Genomic DNA, 26,836 nt, shown 5'->3' on the forward strand with positions numbered 1-26,836 from the left:
GAGGAGGGAGAGAGAGAGGGAACGAGGAGGGAGAGAGAGAGGGAACGAGGAGGAAGAGAGAGAGGGAACGAGGAGGAGGAGAGAGAGGGAACGAGGAGGAAGAGAGAGAGGGAACGAGGAGGAAGAGAGAGAGGGAACGAGGAGGAAGAGAGAGAGGGAACGAGGAGGGAGAGAGAGAGGGAACGAGGAGGAAGAGAGAGAGGGAACGAGGAGGAAGAGAGAGAGGGAACGAGGAGGAAGAGAGAGAGGGAACGAGGAGGAAGAGAGAGAGGGAACGAGGAGGAAGAGAGAGAGGGAACGAGGAGGAAGAGAAAGAGGGAACGAGGAGGAAGAGAGAGAGGGAACGAGGAGGGAGAGAGAGAGGGAACGAGGAGGAAGAGAGAGAGGGAACGAGGAGGAAGAGAGAGAGGGAACGAGGAGGAAGAGAGAGAGGGAACGAGGAGGGAGAGAGAGAGGGGACGAGGATGAAGAGAGAGGGAACGAGGAGGGAGAGAGAGGGAACGAGGAGGGAGAGAGAGAGGGAACGAGGAGGAAGATAGAGAGGGAACGAGGAGGAAGAGAGAGAGGGAACGAGGAGGGAGAGAGAGAGGGAACGAGGAGGAAGAGAGAGGGAACGAGGAGGAAGAGAGAGGGTACGAGGAGGAAGAGAGAGAGGGAACGAGGAGGAAGAGAGAGGGAACGAGGAGGGAGAGAGAGAGGGAACGAGGAGGAAGAGAGAGAGGGAACGAGGAGGGAGAGAGAGAGGGAACGAGGAGGGAGAGAGAGAGGGAACGAGGAGGGAGAGAGAGAGGGAACGAGGAGGGAGAGAGAGAGGGAACGAGGAGGAAGAGAGAGAGGGAACGAGGAGGGAGAGAGAGAGGGAACGAGGAGGAAGAGAGAGAGGGAACGAGGAGGAAGAGAGAGGGTACGAGGAGGAAGAGAGAGGGTACGAGGAGGAAGAGAGAGGGAACGAGGAGGAAGAGAGAGAGGGAACGAGGAGGAAGAGAGAGAGGGAACGAGGAGGGAGAGAGAGGGAACGAGTAGGAAGAGAGAGAGGGAACGAGGAGGAAGAGAGAGAGGGAACGAGGAGGGAGAGAGAGAGGGAACGAGGAGGAAGAGAGAGAGGGAACCAGGAGGAAGAGAGAGAGGGAACGAGGAGGGAGAGAGAGAGGGAATGAGAAGGAAGAGAGAGAGGGAACGAGGAGGAAGAGAGAGAGGGAACGAGGAGGAAGAGAGAGAGGGAACGAGGAGGAAGAGAGAGAGGGAACGAGGAGGGAGAGAGAGAGGGAACGAGGAGGGAGAGAGAGAGGGAACGAGGAGGAAGAGAGAGAGGGAACGAGGAGGAAGAGAGAGAGGGAACGAGGAGGAAGAGAGAGAGGGAACGAGGAGGGAGAGAGAGAGGGAACGAGGAGGAAGAGAGAGAGGGAACGAGGAGGAAGAGAGAGAGGGAACGAGGAGGAAGAGAGAGAGGGAACGAGGAGGAAGAGAGAGAGGGAACGAGGAGGAAGGAGAGAGAGGGAACGAGGAGGGAGAGAGAGAGGGAACGAGGAGGAAGAGAGAGAGGGAACGAGGAGGAAGAGAGAGAGGGAACGAGGAGGAAGAGAGAGAGGGAACGAGGAGGAAGAGAGAGAGGGAACGAGGAGGAAGAGAGAGAGGGAACGAGGAGGAAGAGAGAGAGGGAACGAGGAGGAAGAGAGAGAGGGAACGAGGAGGGAGAGAGAGAGGGAACGAGGAGGAAGAGAGAGAGGGAACGAGGAGGAAGAGAGAGAGGGAACGAGGAGGAAGAGAGAGAGGGAACGAGGAGGGAGAGAGAGAGGGGACGAGGATGAAGAGAGAGGGAACGAGGAGGGAGAGAGAGGGAACGAGGAGGGAGAGAGAGAGGGAACGAGGAGGAAGAGAGAGAGGGAACGAGGAGGAAGAGAGAGAGGGAACGAGGAGGAAGAGAGAGAGGGAACGAGGAGGGAGAGAGAGAGGGAACGAGGAGGAAGAGAGAGGGAACGAGGAGGAAGAGAGAGGGTACGAGGAGGAAGAGAGAGAGGGAACGAGGAGGAAGAGAGAGGGAACGAGGAGGGAGAGAGAGAGGGAACGAGGAGGAAGAGAGAGAGGGAACGAGGAGGAAGAGAGAGAGGGAACGAGGAGGAAGAGAGAGAGGGAACGAGGAGGAAGAGAGAGAGGGTAAAGGGGGAGGTAGAGAGAGGGAGGGTAAAGGGGGGAGGGGGTGGATATGAAAGAGAGACAGGGGTGAGATTGGTCAAGCCTTTCAACTGGTTTGAAACCATTTATTTACTGACCAATCAAATCACAAGCTCCAAATAAAGTTCTTCTCAATTGGCCAGTCTATTATCTACCACTGTCTCACATTGGCTGTCATCTCTTCATGCCCTTATCCCAATGTCCAATCACCTTGCAGATCCACTTCCTGTATTCTTCCCATTGTCCAATCACCTTGCAGATCCAGTTCCTGTATCCCTCTCATTGTCCAATCACCTTGCGTATCCAGGGTGTGAAGGCGGAGACTTTAGTGTAGACGCCAGGCGAGTGTTGCGTGCGACAGGAGTGACCCCATGACGTCACACCGTACACTACCCACCCTCCGCCCGGACGTTCACACACCAACGGGCCGCCGCTGTCTCCGCGGCAACTGTCCACGCGGCGCTCCGATTGGCTGTCTGTCCCGGCGCAGAGCATGCGGCTAGTGAAGGCTCCATGGTAACGCTGTTGGCAGTGACGACGGGGGAGGAGGGAGAGAGGAGCCTGCTGGAGGGTCTTAGAGTAGGACCGACCTGGAGGACACAAACGTACGCAGAGACACAATTTACATTCAACTGGTCCTTTAATCTGTTTAATCAGACAATTTACATTCAAATGGTCCTTTAATCTGTTTAATCAGACAAATAACATTCAACTGGTCCTTTAATCTGTTTAATCAGACGATTAACATTCAACTGGTCCTTTAATCTGTTTAATCAGACAATTTACATTCAACTGGTCCTTTAATCTGTTTAATCAGACAATTAACATTCGACTGGTCCTTTAATCTGTTTAATCAGACAATTAACATTCAACTGGTCCTTTAATCTGTTTTAATCAGACAATTAACATTCAACTGGTGCTTCCCACGAAGTCTGTCTGTCTGTCTGTCTGTCTGTCTGTCTGTCTGTCTGTCTGTCTGTCTGTCTGTCTGTCTGTCTGCCTGCCTGTCTGCCTGTCTGCCTGTCTGTCTGTCACTGTGCTGTGTCTTTCTTCATGGTGAGTTAGACTAACTAGTATTATGTCTGTCTGTCTCTATGTCAGAGGAATAGCTGGACACTAACATCCCCCCTCATCTTCCACACTAAATCACACTAACACCCCCCTCGTCTTCCACACTAAATCACCCACTAACACCCCCCTCGTCTTCCACACTAAATCACACTAACACCCCCCTCGTCTTCCACACTAAATCACACTAACACCCCCCTCGTCTTCAACACTAAATCACCCTAACACCCCCCTCGTCTTCCACACTAAATCACACTAACATCCCCCTCGTCTTCCACACTAAATCACTCACTAACACACCCCTCGTCTTCCACACTAAATCACACTAACACCCCCCTCGTCTTCAACACTAAATCACCCTAACATCCCCCTCGTCTTCCACACTAAATCACACTAACATCCCCCTCGTCTTCGACACTAAATCACCCACTAACACCCCCCTCGTCTTCCACACTAAATCACCCACTAACATCCCCCTCGTCTTCCACACTAAATCACCCACTAACATCCCCCTCGTCTTCCACACTAAATCACCCACTAACACCCCCCTCGTCTTCCACACTAAATCACCCACTAACATCCCCCTCGTCTTCCACACTAAATCACCCACTAACATCCCCCTCGTCTTCCACACTAAATCACCCACTAACATCCCCCTCGTCTTCCAGACTAAATCACCCTCTAACATCCCCCTCGTCTTCCACACTAAATCACACTAACACCCCCCTCGTCTTCCACACTAAATCACACTAACATCCCCCTCGTCTTCCACACTAAATCACCCACTAACACCCCCCTCGTCTTCCACACTAAATCACCCACTAACACCCCCCTCGTCTTCCACACTAAATCACACTAACATCCCCCTCGTCTTCCACACTAAATCACTCACTAACACACCCCTCGTCTTCCACACTAAATCACACTAACACCCCCCTCGTCTTCAACACTAAATCACCCTAACATCCCCCTCGTCTTCCACACTAAATCACACTAACATCCCCCTCGTCTTCGACACTAAATCATCCACTAACATCCCCCTCGTCTTCCACACTAAATCACCCACTAACACCCCCCTCGTCTTCCACACTAAATCACACTAACACCCCCCTCGTCTTCAACACTAAATCACCCTAACATCCCCCTCGTCTTCCACACTAAATCACCCACTAACACCCCCCTCGTCTTCCACACTAAATCACCCACTAACATCCCCCTCGTCTTCCACACTAAATCACCCACTAACATCCCCCTCGTCTTCCACACTAAATCACCCACTAACACCCCCCTCGTCTTCCACACTAAATCACCCACTAACATCCCCCTCGTCTTCCACACTAAATCACCCACTAACATCCCCCTCGTCTTCCACACTAAATCACCCACTAACATCCCCCTCGTCTTCCAGACTAAATCACCCTCTAACATCCCCCTCGTCTTCCACACTAAATCACACTAACACCCCCCTCGTCTTCCACACTAAATCACACTAACATCCCCCTCGTCTTCCACACTAAATCACCCACTAACACCCCCCTCGTCTTCCACACTAAATCACCCACTAACACCCCCCTCGTCTTCCACACTAAATCACCCACTAACATCCCCCTCGTCTTCCACACTAAATCACACTAACACCCCCCTCGTCTTCCACACTAAATCACCCACTAACACCCCCCTCGTCTTCCACACTAAATTACCCACTAACACCCCCCTCGTCTTCCACACTAAATCTCCCACTAACACCCCCCTCGTCTTCCACACTAAATCACACTAACATCCCCTCGTCTTCCACACTAAATCACCCACTAACACCCCCTCTCGTCTTCCACACTAAATCACCCGCTAACACCCCCCTCGTCTTCCACACTAAATCACCAGCTAACACCCCCCTCGTCTTCCAAAATAAATCACCCACTAACATCCCCCTCGTCTTCCACACTAAATCACCCATTAACACCCCCCTCATCTTCCACACTAAATCACCCACTAACACCCCCCTCGTCTTCCACACTAAATCACCCACTAACACCCCCCTCGTCTTCCACACTAAATCACCCACTAACACCCCCCTCGTCTTCCACACTAAATCACCCACTAACACCCCCTCGTCTTCCACACTAAATCACCCACTAACACCCCCCTCGTCTTCCACACTAAATCACACTAACAACCCCTTGTCTTCCACACTAAATCACCCACTAACATCCCCCTCGTCTTCCACACTAAATCGCCCACTAACATCCCCCTCGTCTTCCACACTAAATCACCCACTAACACCCCCTCGTCTTCCACACTAAATCACCCACTAACACCCCCCTCGTCTTCCACACTAAATCACCCACTAACACCCCCTCGTCTTCCACACTAAATCACCCACTAACACCCCCCTCGTCTTCCACACTAAATCACCCACTAACATCCCCCTCGTCTTCCACACTAAATCGCCCACTAACATCCCCCTCGTCTTCCACACTAAATCACCCACTAACACCCCCTCGTCTTCCACACTAAATCACCCACTAACACCCCCCTCGTCTTCCACACTAAATCACCCACTAACATCCCCCTCGTCTTCCACACTAAATCACCCACTAACACCCCCCTCGTCTTCCACACTAAATCACCCACTAACACCCCCCTCGTCTTCCACACTAAATCACCCACTAACACCCCCCTCGTCTTCCACACTAAATCACCCACTAACATCCCCCTCGTCTTCCACACTAAATCACCCACTAACATCCCCCCTCGTCTTCCACACTAAATCACACTAACATCCCCTCGTCTTCAACACTAAATCACACTAACACCCCCCTCGTCTTCCACATTAAATCACCCACTAACATCCCCCTCGTCTTCCACACTAAATCACCCACTAACACCCCCCTCGTCTTCCACACTAAATCACCCACTAACACCCCCCTCGTCTTCCACACTAAATCACACTAACACCCCCCTCGTCTTCAACACTAAATCACCCTAACACCCCCCTCGTCTTCCACACTAAATCACACTAACATCCCCCTCGTCTTCCACACTAAATCACTCACTAACACACCCCTCGTCTTCCACACTAAATCACACTAACACCCCCCTCGTCTTCAACACTAAATCACCCTAACATCCCCCTCGTCTTCCACACTAAATCACACTAACATCCCCCTCGTCTTCGACACTAAATCATCCACTAACATCCCCCTCGTCTTCCACACTAAATCACCCACTAACACCCCCCTCGTCTTCCACACTAAATCACACTAACACCCCCCTCGTCTTCAACACTAAATCACCCTAACATCCCCCTCGTCTTCCACACTAAATCACCCACTAACACCCCCCTCGTCTTCCACACTAAATCACCCACTAACACCCCCCTCGTCTTCCACACTAAATCACCCACTAACACCCCCCTCGTCTTCCACACTAAATCACCCACTAACATCCCCCTCGTCTTCCACACTAAATCACCCACTAACATCCCCCTCGTCTTCCACACTAAATCACCCACTAACACCCCCCTCGTCTTCCACACTAAATCACCCACTAACATCCCCCTCGTCTTCCACACTAAATCACCCACTAACATCCCCCTCGTCTTCCACACTAAATCACCCACTAACATCCCCCTCGTCTTCCAGACTAAATCACCCTCTAACATCCCCCTCGTCTTCCACACTAAATCACACTAACACCCCCCTCGTCTTCCACACTAAATCACACTAACATCCCCCTCGTCTTCCACACTAAATCACCCACTAACACCCCCCTCGTCTTCCACACTAAATCACCCACTAACACCCCCCTCGTCTTCCACACTAAATCACCCACTAACATCCCCCTCGTCTTCCACACTAAATCACACTAACACCCCCCTCGTCTTCCACACTAAATCACCCACTAACACCCCCCTCGTCTTCCACACTAAATTACCCACTAACACCCCCCTCGTCTTCCACACTAAATCTCCCACTAACACCCCCCTCGTCTTCCACACTAAATCACACTAACATCCCCTCGTCTTCCACACTAAATCACCCACTAACACCCCCTCTCGTCTTCCACACTAAATCACCCGCTAACACCCCCCTCGTCTTCCACACTAAATCACCAGCTAACACCCCCCTCGTCTTCCACAATAAATCACCCACTAACATCCCCCTCGTCTTCCACACTAAATCACCCATTAACACCCCCCTCATCTTCCACACTAAATCACCCACTAACACCCCCCTCGTCTTCCACACTAAATCACCCACTAACACCCCCCTCGTCTTCCACACTAAATCACCCACTAACACCCCCCTCGTCTTCCACACTAAATCACCCACTAACACCCCCTCGTCTTCCACACTAAATCACCCACTAACACCCCCCTCGTCTTCCACACTAAATCACCCACTAACACCCCCCTCGTCTTCCACACTAAATCACCCACTAACATCCCCCTCGTCTTCCACACTAAATCACACTAACATCCCCCTCGTCTTCCACACTAAATCACCCACTAACACCCCCCTCGTCTTCCACACTAAATCACACTAACACCCCCCTCGTCTTCAACACTAAATCACCCTAACACCCCCCTCGTCTTCCACACTAAATCACACTAACATCCCCCTCGTCTTCCACACTAAATCGCCCACTAACACCCCCCTCGTCTTCCACACTAAATCACCCACTAACACCCCCCTCGTCTTCCACACTAAATCACACTAACAACCCCTTGTCTTCCACACTAAATCACCCACTAACATCCCCCTCGTCTTCCACACTAAATCGCCCACTAACATCCCCCTCGTCTTCCACACTAAATCACCCACTAACATCCCCTCGTCTTCCACACTAAATCACCCACTAACATCCCCCTCGTCTTCCACACTAAATCACCCAATAACACCCCCTCGGCTTCCACACTAAATCACCCACTGACACCCCCCTCGTCTTCCACACTAAATCACCCACTAACATCCCCCTCGTCTTCCACACTAAATCACCCACTAACACCCCCCTCGTCTTCCACACTAAATCACCCACTAACACCCCCCTCGTCTTCCACACTAAATCACCCACTAACACCCCCCTCGTCTTCCACACTAAATCACCCACTAACACCCCCCTCGTCTTCCATACTAAATCACCCACTAACACCCCCCTCGTCTTCCACACTAAATCACCCACTAACATCCCCTCGTCTTCCACACTAAATCACACTAACATCCCCCTCGTCTTCCACACTAAATCACCCACTAACACCCCCCTCGTCTTCCACACTAAATCACCCACTAACATCCCCCTCGTCTTCCACACTAAATCACACTAACATCCCCTCGTCTTCAACACTAAATCACCCACTAACATCCCCCTCGTCTTCCACACTAAATCACCCACTAACATCCCCCTCGTCTTCCACACTAAATCGCCCACTAACATCCCCCTCGTCTTCCACACTAAATCACACTAACACCCCCTCGTCTTCCACACTAAATCACCCACTAACATCCCCCTCGTCTTCCACACTAAATCACCCACTAACACCCCCTCATCTTCCACACTAAATCACACTAACATCCCCCTCGTCTTCCACACTAAATCACCCCCCCCACACACCCTTCCCCAGCTCACCCGTGTCCCCCCAGCCTGTGATGTGACAGTTGGAAGCCTGTTTCAGGACTCTCTCCTTGCGTAGCGGCAGACAGGCGGGCAGGACGTGCCGACCGAACGCCACACATCGACCACGGCCCTTCCCCGCCACTCCCGGCGACAGACGCACCAAGGCCAGGTCGTAGTCGTTGCTGTGGGAACGGTAGCTAGGGTGCAGGACGATCTGATCGACGGCGTACTCCTCCTCAAACTCCTCGGGAACCAGAGAATGGTAGTCCCCTACCCTCACCTTGTACTGTTTAGTGCTGTTACCATCCCTGGAGGAGAGAGGAGAGTTAACCAGAGAATGGTAGTCCCCTACCCTCACCTTGTACTGTTTAGTGCTGTTACCATCCCTGGAGGAGAGAGGGGAGAGTTAACCAGAGAATGGTAGTCCCCTACCCTCACCTTGTACTGTTACCATCCCTGGAGGAGAGAGGAGAGTTAACCAGAGAATGGTAGTCCCCTACCCTCACCTTGTACTGTTACCATCCCTGGAGGAGAGAGAGGAGAGTTAACCAGAGAATGGTAGTCCCCTACCCTCACCTTGTACTGTTTAGTGGTGTTACCATCCCTGGAGGAGAGAGAGGAGAGTTAACCAGAGAATGGTAGTCCCCTAGCCTCACCTTGTACTGTTTAGTGCTGTTACCATCCCTGGAGGAGAGAGAGGAGAGTTAACCAGAGAATGGTAGTCCCCTACCCTCACCTTGTACTGTTTAGTGGTGTTACCATCCCTGGAGGAGAGAGAGGAGAGTTAACCAGAGAATGGTAGTCCCCTACCCTCACCTTGTACTGTTTAGTGCTGTTACCATCCCTGGAGGAGAGAGAGGAGAGTTAACCAGAGAATGGTAGTCCCCTACCCTCACCTTGTACTGTTTAGTGCTGTTACCATCCCTGGAGGAGAGAGGGGAGAGTTAACCAGAGAATGGTAGTCCCCTACCCTCACCTTGTACTGTTTAGTACTGTTACCATCCCTGGAGGAGAGAGAGGAGAGTTAACCAGAGAATGGTAGTCCCCTAGCCTCACCTTGTACTGTTTAGTGCTGTTACCATCCCTGGAGGAGAGAGGGGAGAGTTAACCAGAGAATGGTAGTCCCCTACCCTCACCTTGTACTGTTTAGTGCTGTTACCATCCCTGGAGGTGAGAGAGGAGAGTTAACCAGAGAATGGTAGTCCCCTACCCTCACCTTGTACTGTTTAGTACTGTTACCATCCCTGGAGGAGAGAGAGGAGAGTTAACCAGAGAATGGTAGTCCCCTACCCTCACCTTGTACTGTTTAGTGCTGTTACCATCCCTGGAGGAGAGAGAGGAGAGTTAACCAGAGAATGGTAGTCCCCTAGCCTCACCTTGTACTGTTTAGTACTGTTACCATCCCTGGAGGAGAGAGAGGAGAGTTAACCAGAGAATGGTAGTCCCCTACCCTCACCTTGTACTGTTTAGTACTGTTACCATCCCTGGAGGAGAGAGAGGAGAGTTAACCAGAGAATGGTAGTCCCCTACCCTCACCTTGTACTGTTTAGTGGTGTTACCATCCCTGGAGGAGAGAGGGGAGAGTTAACCAGAGAATGGTAGTCCCCTACCCTCACCTTGTACTGTTTAGTGGTGTTACCATCCCTGGAGGAGAGAGGGGAGAGTTAACCAGAGAATGGTAGTCCCCTACCCTCACCTTGTACTGTTTAGTACTGTTACCATCCCTGGAGGAGAGAGGGGAGAGTTAACCAGAGAATGGTAGTCCCCTACCCTCACCTTGTACTGTTACCATCCCTGGAGGAGAGAGGGGAGAGTTAACCAGAGAATGGTAGTCCCCTACCCTCACCTTGTACTGTTACCATCCCTGGAGGAGAGAGGGGAGAGTTAACCAGAGAATGGTAGTCCCCTACCCTCACCTTGTACTGTTTAGTACCCATCCCTGGAGGAGAGAGAGGAGAGTTAACCAGAGAATGGTAGTCCCCTACCCTCACCTTGTACTGTTTAGTGCTGTTACCATCCCTGGAGGAGAGAGAGGAGAGTTAACCAGAGAATGGTAGTCCCCTACCCTCACCTTGTACTGTTTAGTGCTGTTACCATCCCTGGAGGAGAGAGAGGAGAGTTAACCAGAGAATGGTAGTCCCCTACCCTCACCTTGTACTGTTTAGTGCTGTTACCATCCCTGGAGGAGAGAGAGGAGAGTTAACCAGAGAATGGTAGTCCCCTACCCTCACCTTGTACTGTTTAGTGCTGTTACCATCCCTGGAGGAGAGAGGGGAGAGTTAACCAGAGATTGGTAGTCCCCTACCCTCACCTTGTACTGTTTAGTACCTGTTACCATCCCTGGAGGAGAGAGAGGAGAGTTAAGTCGTTTTAAAGTTTGATAGACCTGTAAAGTACAGAGTTTTAGTTTGGGGTGGCAGGTTAGGTGGTTTTAAGAGCGTTGGGCCAGTTTGAATCTCCGAGACGACTAGGTGAAACATCTGTCGATGTGCCCTCGAGCAAGGCATTTAACCTTAAATGATCCTGTTCCTGTCTCTCTAACAGAGTGTCTCTGGTTCCTGTTCCTGTCACTCTATCAGAGTGTCTGAATGTATCTGGAGATAGTACCAGAACCACTATTCTCTGGTTCCTGTTCCTGTCTCTCTATCAGAGTGTCTGAATGTATCTGGAGATAGTACCAGAACCACTATTCTCTGGTTCCTGTTCCTGTCTCTCTATCAGAGTGTTTGAATGTACCTGGAGATAGTACCAGAACCACTATTCTCTGGTTCCTGTTCCTGTCTCTCTATCAGAGTGTCTGAATGTATCTGGAGATAGTAACAGAACCACTATTCTCTGGTTCCTGTTCCTGTCTCTCTATCAGAGTGTCTGAATGTACCTGGAGATAGTAACAGAACCACTATTCTCTGGTTCCTGTTCCTGTCTCTCTATCAGAGTGTCTCTGGTTCCTGTTCCTGTCTCTCTATCAGAGTGTCTGAATGTATCTGGAGATAGTAACAGAACCACTATTCTCTGGTTCCTGTTCCTGTCTCTCTATCAGAGTGTCTCTGGTTCCTGTTCCTGTCTCTCTATCAGAGTGTCTCTGGTTCCTGTTCCTGTCTCTCTATCAGAGTGTCTATTCTCTGGTTCCTGTTCCTGTCTCTCTATCAGAGTGTCTATTCTCTGGTTCCTGTTCCTGTCTCTCTATCAGAGTGTCTGAATGTATCTGGAGATAGTACCAGAACCACTATTCTCTGGTTCCTGTTCCTGTCTCTCTATCAGAGTGTCTCTGGTTCCTGTTCCTGTCTCTCTATCAGAGTGTCTATTCTCTGGTTCCTGTTCCTGTCTCTCTATCAGAGCGTCTGCTATCTGATTTAACTGGAGATGTGGCTGGAGGAGAGAGAAAGGGGGATGTGTGTTTAGCTCCCTGTAAACTGAACTAAACTAAGGGAGAGGAGAGAAGAGAAGAGAGGAGAGAGGAGAGAGGAGAGAGAAGAGAGGGGAGGAGAGAAGAGAAGAGAGAAGAGAGGAGAGAGGAGAAGAGACGAGCGGAGAGAGACGAGCGGAGAGAGAAGAGAGGAGAGAGAAGGGAGAGAAGAGAGGGGAGAGGAGAGAAGGAAGAAGAGAAGGGAGAGGAGAGAAGAGAGGAGAGAGAAGAGAGGAGAGAGAAGGGAGAGAAGAGAAGGGAGAGGAGAGAAGGAAGAAGAGAAGGGAGAGGAGAGAAGAGAGGAGAGAGAAGAGAGGAGAGAGAAGAGAGAGAAGAGAAGAGAGGAGAGAGAAGAGAGGAGAGAGAAGAGAGGAGAGAGAAGAGAGGAGAGAGGAGAGAGGAGAGAGGAGAGAGGAGAGAGGAGAGAGGAGAGAGGAGAGAGGAGAGAGGAGAGAGAGAGGGGAGAGAAGAGAGGAGAGAGGAGAGAGGAGAGAGGAGAGAGGAGAGAGGAGAGAGGAGAGAGGAGAGAGAAGACAGGGGAGAGAAGAGAGGAGAGAGGAGAGAGGAGAGAGAAGAGAGGAGAGAGGAGGAGAGACGAGCGGAAGAGCCTTCCTGCCAAACCCTGTCTCCTGTTACAAAAACACAGATCGTTCCGGAAACAGAACTTGACCTGGGAACCCGACGCACTTCCCTGGCAGAACTTTCTACAACACCACACAGATAGAGCTCACACAGACACAGGGATCACCCCACAGATAGAGCTCACACAGACACGGGGATCACCCCACAGATAGAGCTCACACAGACACGGGGATCACCCCACAGATAGAGCTCACACAGACACAGGGATCACCCCACAGATAGAGCTCACACAGACACACAGGGATCACCCCACAGATAGAGCTCACACAGACACACAGGGATCACCCCACAGATAGAGCTCACACAGACACAGGGATCACCCCACAGATAGAGCTCACACAGACACAGGGATCACCCCACAGATAGAGCTCACACAGACACACAGGGATCACCCCACAGATAGAGCTCACACAGACACAGGGATCACCCCACAGATAGAGCTCACACAGACACACAGGGATCACCCCACAGATAGAGCTCACACAGACACAGGGATCACCCCACAGATAGAGCTCACACAGACACAGGGATCACCCCACAGATAGAGCTCACACAGACACAGGGATCACCCCACAGATAGAGCTCACACAGACACAGGGATCACCCCACAGATAGAGCTCACACAGACACAGGGATCACCACACAGATAGAGCTCACACAGACACAGGGATCACCACACAGATAGAGCTCACACAGACACACAGGGATCACCCCACAGATAGAGCTCACACAGACACAGGGATCACCACACAGATAGAGCTCACACAGACACAGGGATCACCACACAGATAGAGCTCACACAGACACAGGGATCACCCCACAGATAGAGCTCACACGGGGATCACCCCACAGATAGAGCTCACACAGACACAGGGATCACCCCACAGATAGAGCTCACACAGACACAGGGATCAGTCCACAGCAGAACACATTTAACAGGACATAGTCTCTCCTACTCTGGGGGACAGACCGTTTGCTTTCCTATCTGATATAATATCTATTCCTGCGTCTACATCTGTGTGTGTGTGTGTGTGTGTGTGTGTGTGTGTGTGTGTGTGTGTGCTTCTATGTGTGTATGCCATCTCTATTTCAGCAGTATTGAAAGGTGACACTTCAAATTCGGAAGTCCCCAATTTAGACAGCGAGTGTCGACCTGCAGCGATATAACGACCTGTTAAACTGCACTGGTTTAAAGGGACGATCTAGGATTAGAAAAACAATCCTGTCACTATTAAAATGTCCAACAAATGGATCAGTCAACTGTAGAACCAGGGAATATCAGAACCCGATCAGTCAACTGTAGAACCAGGGAATATCAGAACCGGATCAGTCAACTGTAGAACCAGGGAATACCAGAACCCGATCAGTCAACTGTAGAACCAGGGAATATCAGAACCCGATCAGTCAACTGTAGAACCCGGGGTATATCAGAACCTGATCAGTCAACTGGAGAACCGGGGAATATCAGAACCTGATCAGTCAACTGGAGAACCAGGGAATATCAGAACCTGATCAGTCAACTGTAGAACCAGGGAATATCAGAACCTTATCAGTCAACTGTAGAACCAGGGAATATCAGAACCCGATCAGTCAACTGTAGAACCAGGGAATATCAGAACCTGATCAGTCAACTGTAGAACCAGGGAATATCAGAACCGGATCAGTCAACTGTAGAACCAGGGAATATCAGAACCTGATCAGTCAACTGTAGAACCAGGGAATATCAGAACCTCATCAGTCAACTGTAGAACCAGGGTATATCAGAACCCGATCAGTCAACTGTAGAACCAGGGAATATCAGAACCTGATCAGTCAACTGTAGAACCAGGGAATATCAGAACCCGATCAGTCAACTGGAGAACCAGGGAATATCAGAACCCGATCAGTCAACTGTAGAACCAGGGAATATCAGAACCTGATCAGTCAACTGTAGAACCAGGGAATAGCAGAACCTGATCAGTCAACTGTAGAACCAGGGTATATCAGAACCCGATCAGTCAACTGTAGAACCAGGGAATATCAGAACCTGATCAGTCAACTGTAGAACCAGGGATTATCAGAACCTGATCAGTCAACTGTAGAACCAGATATATTGTGAGTTTGTGTGTGTGTGTGTGTGTGTTTGAGTGTGTGTTTGAGTGTGTGTGTGTGTGTGTGAGTGTGTGTATGTGTGTGTGTGTGTGTGTGTGTGTGTGTGTGAGTGGAGGGTGTGAGTGTATGTGTGTGTGTGTGAGTGTGTGTATGTGTGTGTGTGTGAGTGGAGGGTGTGTGTAACCTGATCTGTCTCTGGTTTTCATAACGAACTCAAACATTTGAAAATATCCCAGATAAGATCTGTGGAGGCGCTGAGAGACACAGTCTTTACATCGAACTCAGAACATCATATGAAACCTGGAGATATACATCACACTCAACATGGGCTCCCCCATCTTCACCTTCCTGTAACCTCACACACACACACACACACACACACACACACACACACACACACACACACACACACACACACACACACACACACACACACACTAGATGAATGTTGAGGTGTCTGTCTCTCTAAACTAGATGAATGTTGAGGTGTCTGTCTCTCTAAACTAGATGAATGTTGAGGTGTCTGTCTCTCTAAACTAGATGAATGTTGAGGTGTCGGTCTCTCTAAACTAGATGAATGTTGAGGTGTCTGTCTCTCTAAACTAGATGAATGTTGAGGTGTCTGTCTCTCTAAACTAGATGAATGTTGAGGTGTCTGTCTCTCTAAACTAGATGAATGTTGAGGTGTCTGTCTCTCTAAACTAGATGTTGTGGTGTCTGTCTCTCTAAACTAGATGAATGTTGTGGTGTCTGTCTCTCTAAACTAGATGAATGTTGAGGTGTCTGTCTCTCTAAACTAGATGTTGTGGTGTCTGTCTCTCTAAACTAGATGAATGTTGAGGTGTCTGTCTCTCTAAACTAGATGAATGTTGAGGTGTCTGTCTCTCTAAACTAGATGAATGTTGAGGTGTCTGTCTCTCTAAACTAGATGAATGTTGAGGTGTCTGTCTCTCTAAACTAGATGAATGTTGAGGTGTCTGTCTCTCTAAACTAGATGAATGTTGAGGTGTCTGTCTCTCTAAACTAGATGAATGTTGAGGTGTCTGTCTCTCTAAACTAGATGAATGTTGAGGTGTCTGTCTCTCTAAACTAGATGAATGTTGAGGTGTGTGTCTCTCTAAACTAGATGAATGTTGAGGTGTCTGTCTCTCTAAACTAGATGAATGTTGAGGTGTCTGTCTCTCTAAACTAGATGAATGTTGAGGTGTCTGTCTCTCTAAACTAGATGAATGTTGAGGTGTCTGTCTCTCTAAACTAGATGAATGTTGAGGTGTCTGTCTCTCTAAACTAGATGAATGTTGTGGTGTCTGTCTCTCTAAACTAGATGAATGTTGAGGTGTCTGTCTCTCTAAACTAGATGAATGTTGAGGTGTCTGTCTCTCTAAACTAGATGAATGTTGAGGTGTCTGTCTCTCTAAACTAGATGAATGTTGAGGTGTCAGTCTCTCTAAACTAGATGAATGTTGAGGTGTCTGTCTCTCTAAACTAGATGAATGTTGAGGTGTCTGTCTCTCTAAAGTAGATGAATGTTGAAGTGTCTGTCTCTCTAAACTAGATGAATGTTGAGGTGTCTGTCTCTCTAAACTAGATGAATGTTGAGGTGTCTGTCTCTCTAAACTAGATGAATGTTGTGGTGTCTGTCTCTCTAAACTAGATGAATGTTGAGGTGTCTGTCTCTCTAAACTAGATGAATGTTGAGGTGTCTGTCTCTCTAAACTAGATGAATGTTGTGGTGTCTGTCTCTCTAAACTAGATGAATGTTGAGGTGTCTGTCTCTCTAAACTAGATGAATGTTGAGGTGTCTGTCTCTCTAAACTAGAAGAATGTTGAGGTGTCTGTCTCTCTAAACTAGATGAATGTTGAGGTGTCTGTCTCTCTAAACTAGATGTTGTGGTTTCTGTCGGAGGTGCTGACTAGTACTTATCTCAGCTCATACAGGACTAATAAAGGCCTAGTTCACTCATTATTATTTATTTTTATCAGGGGGTGCTGCAGCACCCCTACTTCCTGGATTTATACATGATACGTGACCAATGGAAGAGCCTGAAGACTCAGACTACATCCATCTGCCACTCCAGAATATTCCAGGCAGATTTACAATACGATACATTCAAATATTCAGTCTTTCAACCACTGTCTGGTTTGTGTTACCTCTTAAAGCAGTGAGGTGAGGTGAGTTACCTCTTAAAGCAGTGAGGTGAGTTACCTCTTAAAGCAGTGAGGTGAGGTGAGGTGAGTTACCTCTTAAAGCAGTGAGGTGAGGTGAGGTGAGTTACCTCTTAAAGCAGTGAGGGGAGGGGAGTTACCTCTTAAAGCAGTGAGGTGAGGTGAGTTACCTCTTAAAGCAGTGGGGTGAGGTGAGGGGAGTTACCTCTTAAAGCAGTGAGGTGAGGTGAGGGGAGTTACCTCTTAAAGCAGTGAGGTGAGGTGAGTTACCTCTTAAAGCAGTGAGGTGAGGTGAGTTACCTCTTAAAGCAGTGAGGTGAGGTGAGTTACCTCTTAAAGCAGTGAGGTGAGGTGAGTTACCTCTTAAAGCAGTGAGCTGAGGTGAGTTACCTCTTAAAGCAGTGAGGTGAGTTACCTCTTAAAGCAGTGAGGTGAGTTACCTCTTAAAGCAGTGGGCTGAGGTCAGTATCCAACAGGAGCTGATGAGAGTCGCTCCACACACCAACCTTCCGTCCCCCCGAGAGCCTCTGAGACGCACCGCTGCCTGCCATGGCCAGCCTCCCCTACACACACACACACACACACACACACACACACACACACACACACACACACACACACACACACACACACACACACACACACACACACACACACACACACACACACACACACACACACACACACACACAAGCTGTTATAAAGAAATAATAGACCTGATGAGGGTTAGACACGCATACTAGAACTACAACACCCATCAGACCCCCATACTAGAACTACAACACCCATCAGACCCTCATACTAGAACTACAACACCCATCAGACCGGCATAATAGAACTACAACACCCTTCATAGACTCATACTAGAAATACAACACCCAACAGACCCTCATACTAGAACTACAACACCCTTCAGACCCTCATACTAGAACTACAACACCCTTCAGACCCTCATACTAGAACTACAACACCCTTCAGACCCTCATACTAGAACTACAACACCCACCAGACCCTCATGCTAGAACTACAACACCCTTCAGAGACTCATACTAGAACTACAACACCCATCAGACACATATACTACAACTACAACACCTTCAGACCCTCATACTAGAACTACAACACCCTTCAGACCCTCATACTAGAACTACAACACCCTTCAGACCCTCATACTAGAACTACAACACCCACCAGACCCTCATACTAGAACTACAACACCCTTCAGAGACTCATACTAGGACTACAACACCCATCAGACACATATACTACAACTACAACACCTTCAGACCCTCATACTAGAACTACAACACCCTTCAGACCCTCATACTAGAACTACAACACCCTTCAGACCCTCATACTAGAACTACAACACCCTTCAGACCCTCATACTCGAACTACAACACCCTTCAGACCCTCATACTAGAACTACAACACCCACCAGACCCTCATACTAGAACTACAACACCCTTCAGAGACTCATACTAGGACTACAACACCCATCACACACATATACTACAACTACAACACCTTCAGACCCTCATACTAGAACTACAACACCCATCAGACCCTCATAATAGAACTACAACACCCATCAGCACGCCATGCCTAATAATATAACACATCTGGATTATATTAAACTACAACACCCATCAACCCACCAGATCAACTAGCTGCTACAGGAACCACAAACACATGTCACTACACACACATGATATGGTGCTGCTGCCTTAGCGAGCCTGGTCACATGAAAGGAAGACACTTGTACACATAGTAGTATACAGTATATATATTTATATATATATATATATACAGTATATGTATATATATAGTATATATATATTAATATATCTCTCTCTCCTTAGTAATCCTTCTAACCCCCCCCCCCCTTAAAAGAGTTAGATGCACTATTGTAAAGTGGTTGTTCCACTGGATATCATAAGGTGAATGCACCAATTTGTAAGTCGCTCTGGATAAGAGCGTCTACTAAATGACTTAAATGTAAATGTAAATGTAAATCCTTACCTCAGTGAGTTTTCTCCTCCTATGATTCTGCGTTGGCGTGTATGTATCAGCCTCAACCCACACACATGATCTAACACAGACTCCACCATACCTAACACAGACAGGAACGTTAGTTTAGTATCTAACACAGACAGACAGGAACATTAGTTTAGTACCTAACACAGACAGACAGGAACGTTAGTTTAGTATCTAACACAGACAGACAGGAACATTAGTTTAGTATCTAACACAGACAGACAGGAACGTTAGTTTAGTACCTAACACAGACAGACAGGAACGTTAGTTTAGTACCTAACACAGACAGACAGGAACGTTAGTTTAGTATCTAACACAGACAGACAGGAACGTTAGCTTAGTACCTAACACAGACAGACAGGAACGTTAGTTTAGTATCTAACACAGACAGACAGGAACGTTAGTTTAGTATCTAACACAGACAGACAGGAACGTTAGTTTAGTATCTAACACAGACAGACAGGAACGTTAGTTTAGTATCTAACACAAACAGACAGGAACGTTAGTTTAGTATCTAACACAGACAGACAGGAACGTTAGTTTAGTATCTAACACAGACAGACAGGAACGTTAGTTTAGTACCTAACACAGACAGACAGGAACGTTAGTTTAGTACCTAACACAGACAGACAGGAACGTTAGTTTAGTATGTAACACAGACAGACAGGAACGTTAGTTTAGTACCTAACACAGACAGACAGGAACGTTAGTTTAGTATCTAACACAGACAGACAGGAACGTTAGTTTAGTATCTAACACAGACAGACAGGAACGTTAGTTTAGTACCTAACACAGACAGACAGGAACGTTAGTTTGGTATCTAACACAGACAGACAGGAACGTTAGTTTAGTACCTAACACAGACAGACAGGAACGTTAGTTTAGTACCTAACACAGACAGGAACGTTAGTTTAGTATCTAACACAGACAGACAGGAACGTTAGTTTAGTACCTAACACAGACAGACAGGAACGTTAGTTTAGTATGTAACACAGACAGACAGGAACATTAGTTTAGTACATAACACAGACAGACAGGAACGTTAGTTTAGTATCTAACACAGACAGACAGGAACGTTAGTTTAGCATCTAACACAGACAGACAGGAACGTTAGTTTAGTACCTAACACAGACAGACAGGAACGTTAGTTTAGTACCTAACACAGACAGAAAGGAACGTTAGTTTAGTATCTAACACAGACAGACAGGAACGTTAGTTTAGTATGTAACACAGACAGACAGGAACGTTAGTTTAGTACCTAACACAGACAGACAGGAACGTTAGTTTAGTATCTAACACAGACAGACAGGAACGTTAGTTTAGTATGTAACACAGACAGACAGGAACGTTAGTTTAGTACCTAACACAGACAGACAGGAACGTTAGTTTAGTATCTAACACAGACAGACAGGAACGTTAGTTTAGATCTAACACAGACAGACAGGAACGTTAGTTTAGTACCTAACACAGACAGACAGGAACGTTAGTTTAGTACCTAACACAGACAGACAGGAATGTTAGTTTAGTACCTAACACAGACAGACAGGAACGTTAGTTTAGTACCTAACACAGACAGACAGGAACGTTAGTTTAGTATCTAACACAGACAGATAGGAACGTTAGTTTAGTATCTAACACAGACAGGAACGTTAGTTTAGTACCTAACACAGACAGACAGGAACGTTAGTTTAGTATCTAACACAGACAGACAGGAACGTTAGTTTAGTATCTAACACAGACAGACAGGAACGTTAGTTTAGTATCTAACACAGACAGACAGGACCGTTAGTTTAGTATCTAACACAGACAGACAGGAACGTTAGTTTAGTATCTAACACAGACAGACAGGAACGTTAGTTTAGTATCTAACACAGACAGACAGGAACGTTAGTTTAGTATCTAACACAGACAGACAGGACCGTTAGTTTAGTATCTAACACAGACAGACAGGAACTTTAGTTTAGTATCTAACACAGACAGACAGGAACGTTAGTTTAGTATCTAACACAGACAGACAGGAACGTTAGTTTAGTATCTAACACAGACAGACAGGAACGTTAGTTTAGTACCTACCACAGACAGACAGGAACGTTAGTTTAGTATCTAACACAGACAGACAGGAACGTTAGTTTAGTACCTAACACAGACAGACAGGAACATTAGTTTAGTACTTAACACAGACAGACAGGAACGTTAGTTTAGTACCTAACACAGACAGACAGGAACGTTAGTTTAGTATCTAACACAGACAGACAGGAACGTTAGTTTAGTATCTAACACAGACAGACAGGAACGTTAGTTTAGTACATAACACAGACAGACAGGAACGTTAGTTTAGTACCTAACACAGACAGACAGGAACGTTAGTTTAGTACCTAACACAGACAGACAGGAACGTTAGTTTAGTATCTAACACAGACAGACAGGAACGTTAATTTAGTATCTAACACAGACAGACAGGAACGTTAGTTTAGTACCTAACACAGACAGACAGGAACGTTAGTTTAGTACCTAACACAGACAGACAGGAACGTTAGTTTAGTATCTAACACAGACAGACAGGAACGTTAGTTTAGTACATAACACAGACAGACAGGAACGTTAGTTTAGTACCTAACACAGACAGACAGGAACGTTAGTTTAGTACCTAACAAAGACAGACAGGAACGTTAGTTTTATGTACCAAACACAGACAGACAGGAACGTTAGTTTTATGTACCAAACACAGACAGACAGGAACGTTAGTTTAGTATCTAACACAGACAGACAGGAACGTTAGTTTAGTATCTAACACAGACAGACAGGAACGTTAGTTTAGTATCTAACACAGACAGACAGGAACGTTAGTTTAGTATCTAACACAGACAGACAGGAAAGTTAGTTTAGTATCTAACACAGACAGACAGGAACGTTAGTTTAGTATCTAACACAGACAGACAGGAACGTTAGTTTAGTACCTAACACAGACAGACAGGAACGTTAGTTTAATATCTAACACAGACAGACAGGAACGTTAGTTTAGTATCTAACACAGACAGACAGGAAAATTTGTTTAGTATCTAACACAGACTCCACCGTATCTAACACAGACAGACAGGAACGTTAGTTTAGTACCTAACACAGACAGGAATGTTAGTTTAGTATCTAACACAGACAGACAAGAACGTTAATTTAGTATCTAACACAGACAGACAGAAACCTTAACCCTAATGTTAACCCTAACCCAGGACAGGACACAGTCAGTCTAGCGGACAGGACGCAGTCAGTCTAGCAGACAGGACACAGTCAGTCTAGCGGACAGGACGCAGTCAGTCTAGCAGACAGGACGCAGTCAGTCTAGCAGACAGGACGCAGTCAGTCTAGTGGACAGGACGCAGTCTAGTGGACAGGACAGTCAGTCTAGTGGACAGGACAGTCAGTCTAGCGGACAGGACAGTCAGTCTAGTGGACAGGACGCAGTCAGTCTAGCGGACAGGACGCAGTCTAGTGGACAGGACAGGACAGTCAGTCTAGTGGACAGGACGCAGTCAGTCTAGTGGACAGGACGCAGTCTAGTGGACAGGACACAGTCAGTCTAGCGGACAGGACAGTCAGTCTAGCGGACAGGACTCAGTCAGTCTAGTGGACAGGACGCAGTCAGTCTAGCGGACAGGACACAGTCAGTCTAGTGGACAGGACACAGTCTAGCGAACAGGACAGGACAGTCAGTCTAGTGGACAGGACGCAGTCAGTCTAGTGGACAGGACACAGTCTAGCGGGCAGGACAGTCAGTCTAGCGGGCAGGACAGTCAGTCTAGCGGACAGGACACAGTCAGTCTAGTGGACAGGACACAGTCTAGCGGACAGGACAGTCAGTCTAGTGGACAGGACGCAGTCAGTCTAGTGGACAGGACGCAGTCAGTCTAGTGGACAGGACGCAGTCAGTCTAGTGGACAGGACACAGTCAGTCTAGTGGACAGGACGCAGTCAGTCTAGTGGACAGGACACAGTCAGTTTAGCGGACAGGACAGTCAGTCTAGTGGACAGGACGCAGTCAGTCTAGTGGACAGGACACAGTCAGTCTAGTGGACAGGACACAGTCAGTCTAGCGGACAGGACAGTCAGTCTAGTGGACAGGACACAGTCTAGCGAACAGGACAGGACAGTCAGTCTAGTGGACAGGACGCAGTCAGTCTAGTGGACAGGACACAGTCTAGCGGGCAGGACAGTCAGTCTAGCGGACAGGACACAGTCAGTCTAGTGGACAGGACACAGTCAGTCTAGTGGACAGGACACAGGTTGGTGGTCCACGGACCGATACAGTCGTATTTCCTGATCGATGCGTGCTACATTTGGCTGGGTTGGGGGTCCACGGACCGATAGAGTCGTATCTTTAACATTTGAACCGGAGTGCGATGTGAATCGCTCAATCCCTAATTCATGGTTGATTTCCCCTGGAACAGATTGACGGAAGATAAATATGTTTGTGACATCACCACTGACCTTTGCCCTCTGTGTCGCTGAACTGTGATTGGCCGTAGTCACAGATGACCCCGGCGTCTTCGCTATGGCGACAGTTATGCGTCCCGGTCGGCTGTTTGAGGCAGTCGACCAATGAACGCTCCTCGCCAGAACACTTCACGTTGTCCACATGGATAGGCCCCTCCCCCTCGCCAAAATACGCCATCACACGAGCCTTCGCCACTCCACTGAAGAATAGACACAAACATCGCAGACAGACTGGATGAGCGTAAAATACACTTCCACACAACAGAGCTACACTTAAACACTGAAGATACCAATGAATCAACTATGATACGGTTGAATCAACTATGATACGGTTGAATCAACTATGATACGGTTGAATCAACTATGATACGGTTGAATCAACTATGATACGGTTGAACTACGATACCAATGAATCAACTACGAAACCAATGAATCAACTATGATACCAATGAATCAACTACGATCCCAATGAATCAACTACGAAACCAATGAATCAACTACGAAACCAATGAATCAACTACGAAACCAATGAATCAACTACGAAACCAATGAATCAACTACGAAACCAATGAATCAACTACGATACCAATGAATCAACTACGAAACCAATGAATCAACTACGAAACCAATGAATCAACTACGAAACCAATGAATCAACTACGAAACCAATGAATCAACTACGAAACCAATGAATCAACTACGAAACCAATGAATCAACTACGATACCAATGAATCAACTATGGTACGGTTGAATCAACTATAATACGAGTGTCTACATCTTTAGACTAGGGCTCCCTATCAGCCATCACAGATCAGAGAGACAGACTAGGACTCCCTATAGGCCATCACAGATCAGAGAGACAGACTAGGGCTCCCTATCAGCCATCACAGATCAGAGAGACAGACTAGGGCTCCCTATCAGCCAGCCCAGATCAGAGAGACAGACTAGGGCTCCCTATCAGCCAGCCCAGATCAGAGAGACAGACTAGGACTTCCTATCAGCCAGCCCAGATCAGAGAGACAGACTAGGGCTCCCTATCAGCCAGCCCAGATCAGAGAGACAGACTAGGACTCCCTATCAGCCATCCCAGATCAGAGAGACAGACTAGGGCTCCCTATCAGCCATCCCAGATCAGAGAGACAGACTAGGACTCCCTATCAGCCAGCCCAGATCAGAGAGACAGACTAGGACTCCCTATAGGCCATCACAGATCAGAGAGACAGACTAGGGCTCCCTATCAGCCAGCCCAGATCAGAGAGACAGACTAGGGCTCCCTATCAGCCAGCCCAGATCAGAGAGACAGACTAGGGCTCCCTATCAGCCATCACAGATCAGAGAGACAGACTAGGGCTCCCTATCAGCCATCACAGATCAGAGAGACAGACTAGGGCTCCCTATCAGCCAGCCCAGATCAGAGAGACAGACTAGGGCTCCCTATCAGCCAGCCCAGATCAGAGAGACAGACTAGGGCTCCCTATCAGCCATCACAGATCAGAGAGACAGACTAGAGCTCCCTATCAGCCAGCCCAGATCAGAGAGACAGACTAGGGCTCCCTATCAGCCATCACAGATCAGAGAGACAGACTAGGGCTCCCTATCAGCCATCACAGATCAGAGAGACAGACTAGGGCTCCCTATCAGCCATCACAGATCAGAGAGACAGACTAGGGCTCCCTATCAGCCATCACAGATCAGAGAGACAGACTAGGGCTCCCTATCAGCCATCACAGATCAGAGAGACAGACTAGGGCTCCCTATCAGCCATCACAGATCAGTGAGACAGACTAGGGCTCCCTATCAGCCAGCCCAGATCAGAGAGACAGACTAGGGCTCCCTATCAGCCAGCCCAGATCAGAGAGACAGACTAGGGCTCCCTATCAGCCATCCCAGATCAGAGAGACAGACTAGGGCTCCCTATCAGCCATCACAGATCAGAGAGACAGACTAGGGCTCCCTATCAGCCATCACAGATCAGAGAGACAGACTAGGGCTCCCTATCAGCCATCACAGATCAGAGAGACAGACTAGGGCTCCCTATCAGCCATCACAGATCAGAGAGACAGACTAGGGCTCCCTATCAGCCATCACAGATCAGAGAGACAGACTAGGGCTCCCTATCAGCCAGCCCAGATCAGAGAGACAGACTAGGGCTCCCTATCAGCCATCACAGATCAGAGAGACAGACTAGGGCTCCCTATCAGCCATCACAGATCAGAGAGACAGACTAGGGCTCCCTATCAGCCAGCCCAGATCAGAGAGACAGACTAGGGCTCCCTATCAGCCATCACAGATCAGAGAGACAGACTAGTGCTCCCTATCAGCCATCACAGATCAGAGAGACAGACTAGGGCTCTCTATCAGCCAGCCCAGATCAGAGAGACAGACTAGGGCTCGCTATCAACCATCACAGATCAGAGAGACAGACTAGGGCTCCCTATCAGCCATCACAGATCAGAGAGACAGACTAAGGCTCCCTATCAGCCAGCCCAGATCAGAGAGACAGACTAGGGCTCCCTATCAGCCAGCCCAGATCAGAGAGACAGACTAGGGCTCCCTATCAGCCAGCCCAGATCAGAGAGACAGACTAGGGCTCCCTATCAGCCAGCCCAGATCAGAGAGACAGACTAGGGCTCCCTATCAGCCATCACAGATCAGAGAGACAGACTAGGGCTCCCTATCAGCCAGCCCAGATCAGAGAGACAGACTAGGGCTCCCTATCAGCCAGCCCAGATCAGAGAGACAGACTTGGGCTCCCTATCAGCCATCACAGATCAGAGAGTCAGACTAGGGCTCCCTATCAGCCATCACAGATCAGAGAGACAGACTAGGGCTCCCTATCAGCCATCACAGATCAGAGAGACAGACTAGGGCTCCCTATCAGCCAGCCCAGATCAGAGAGACAGACTAGGGCTCCCTATCAGCCAGCCCAGATCAGAGAGACAGACTAGGGCTCCCTATCAGCCATCACAGATCAGAGAGACAGACTAGGGCTCCCTATCAGCCATCACAGATCAGAGAGACAGACTAGGGCTCCCTATCAGCCAGCCCAGATCAGAGAGACAGACTAGGGCTCCCTATCAGCCAGCCCAGATCAGAGAGACAGACTAGGGCCTCCTATCAGCCATCACAGATCAGAGAGACAGACTAGAGCT

General features: G+C 48.4%; 1 protein-coding gene across 2 annotated transcripts in view; it reads right to left on the bottom strand.

Moving 5' to 3' along the window:
- Positions 1–2,232: 2,232 nt before the first annotated feature.
- Positions 2,233–26,836, bottom strand: part of prss12 (serine protease 12) — a 74,309-nt gene continuing 49,705 nt past the window's right edge. The window contains exons 9-14 of one of the 2 annotated variants that reach the window (XM_071408499.1): positions 23,678–23,883; positions 19,181–19,271; positions 17,599–17,721; positions 10,470–10,497; positions 8,866–9,133; positions 2,233–2,762 (exon numbers count right to left, since the gene is read on the bottom strand). In XM_071408499.1, coding sequence (XP_071264600.1) covers positions 2,452–2,762; positions 8,866–9,133; positions 10,470–10,497; positions 17,599–17,721; positions 19,181–19,271; positions 23,678–23,883 — 1,027 coding nt within the window. In that variant the 3' untranslated portion in view covers positions 2,233–2,451. Of the gene's footprint in view, positions 2,763–8,865; positions 9,162–10,469; positions 10,498–17,598; positions 17,722–19,180; positions 19,272–23,677; positions 23,884–26,836 lie in introns of both variants that reach the window. The other variant, XM_071408498.1, reaches the window with a different exon arrangement.

The sequence above is a fragment of the Salvelinus alpinus genome, chromosome 6 (genome assembly GCF_045679555.1).
Source record: "Salvelinus alpinus chromosome 6, SLU_Salpinus.1, whole genome shotgun sequence".
Classification (NCBI taxonomy): domain Eukaryota; kingdom Metazoa; phylum Chordata; class Actinopteri; order Salmoniformes; family Salmonidae; genus Salvelinus; species Salvelinus alpinus.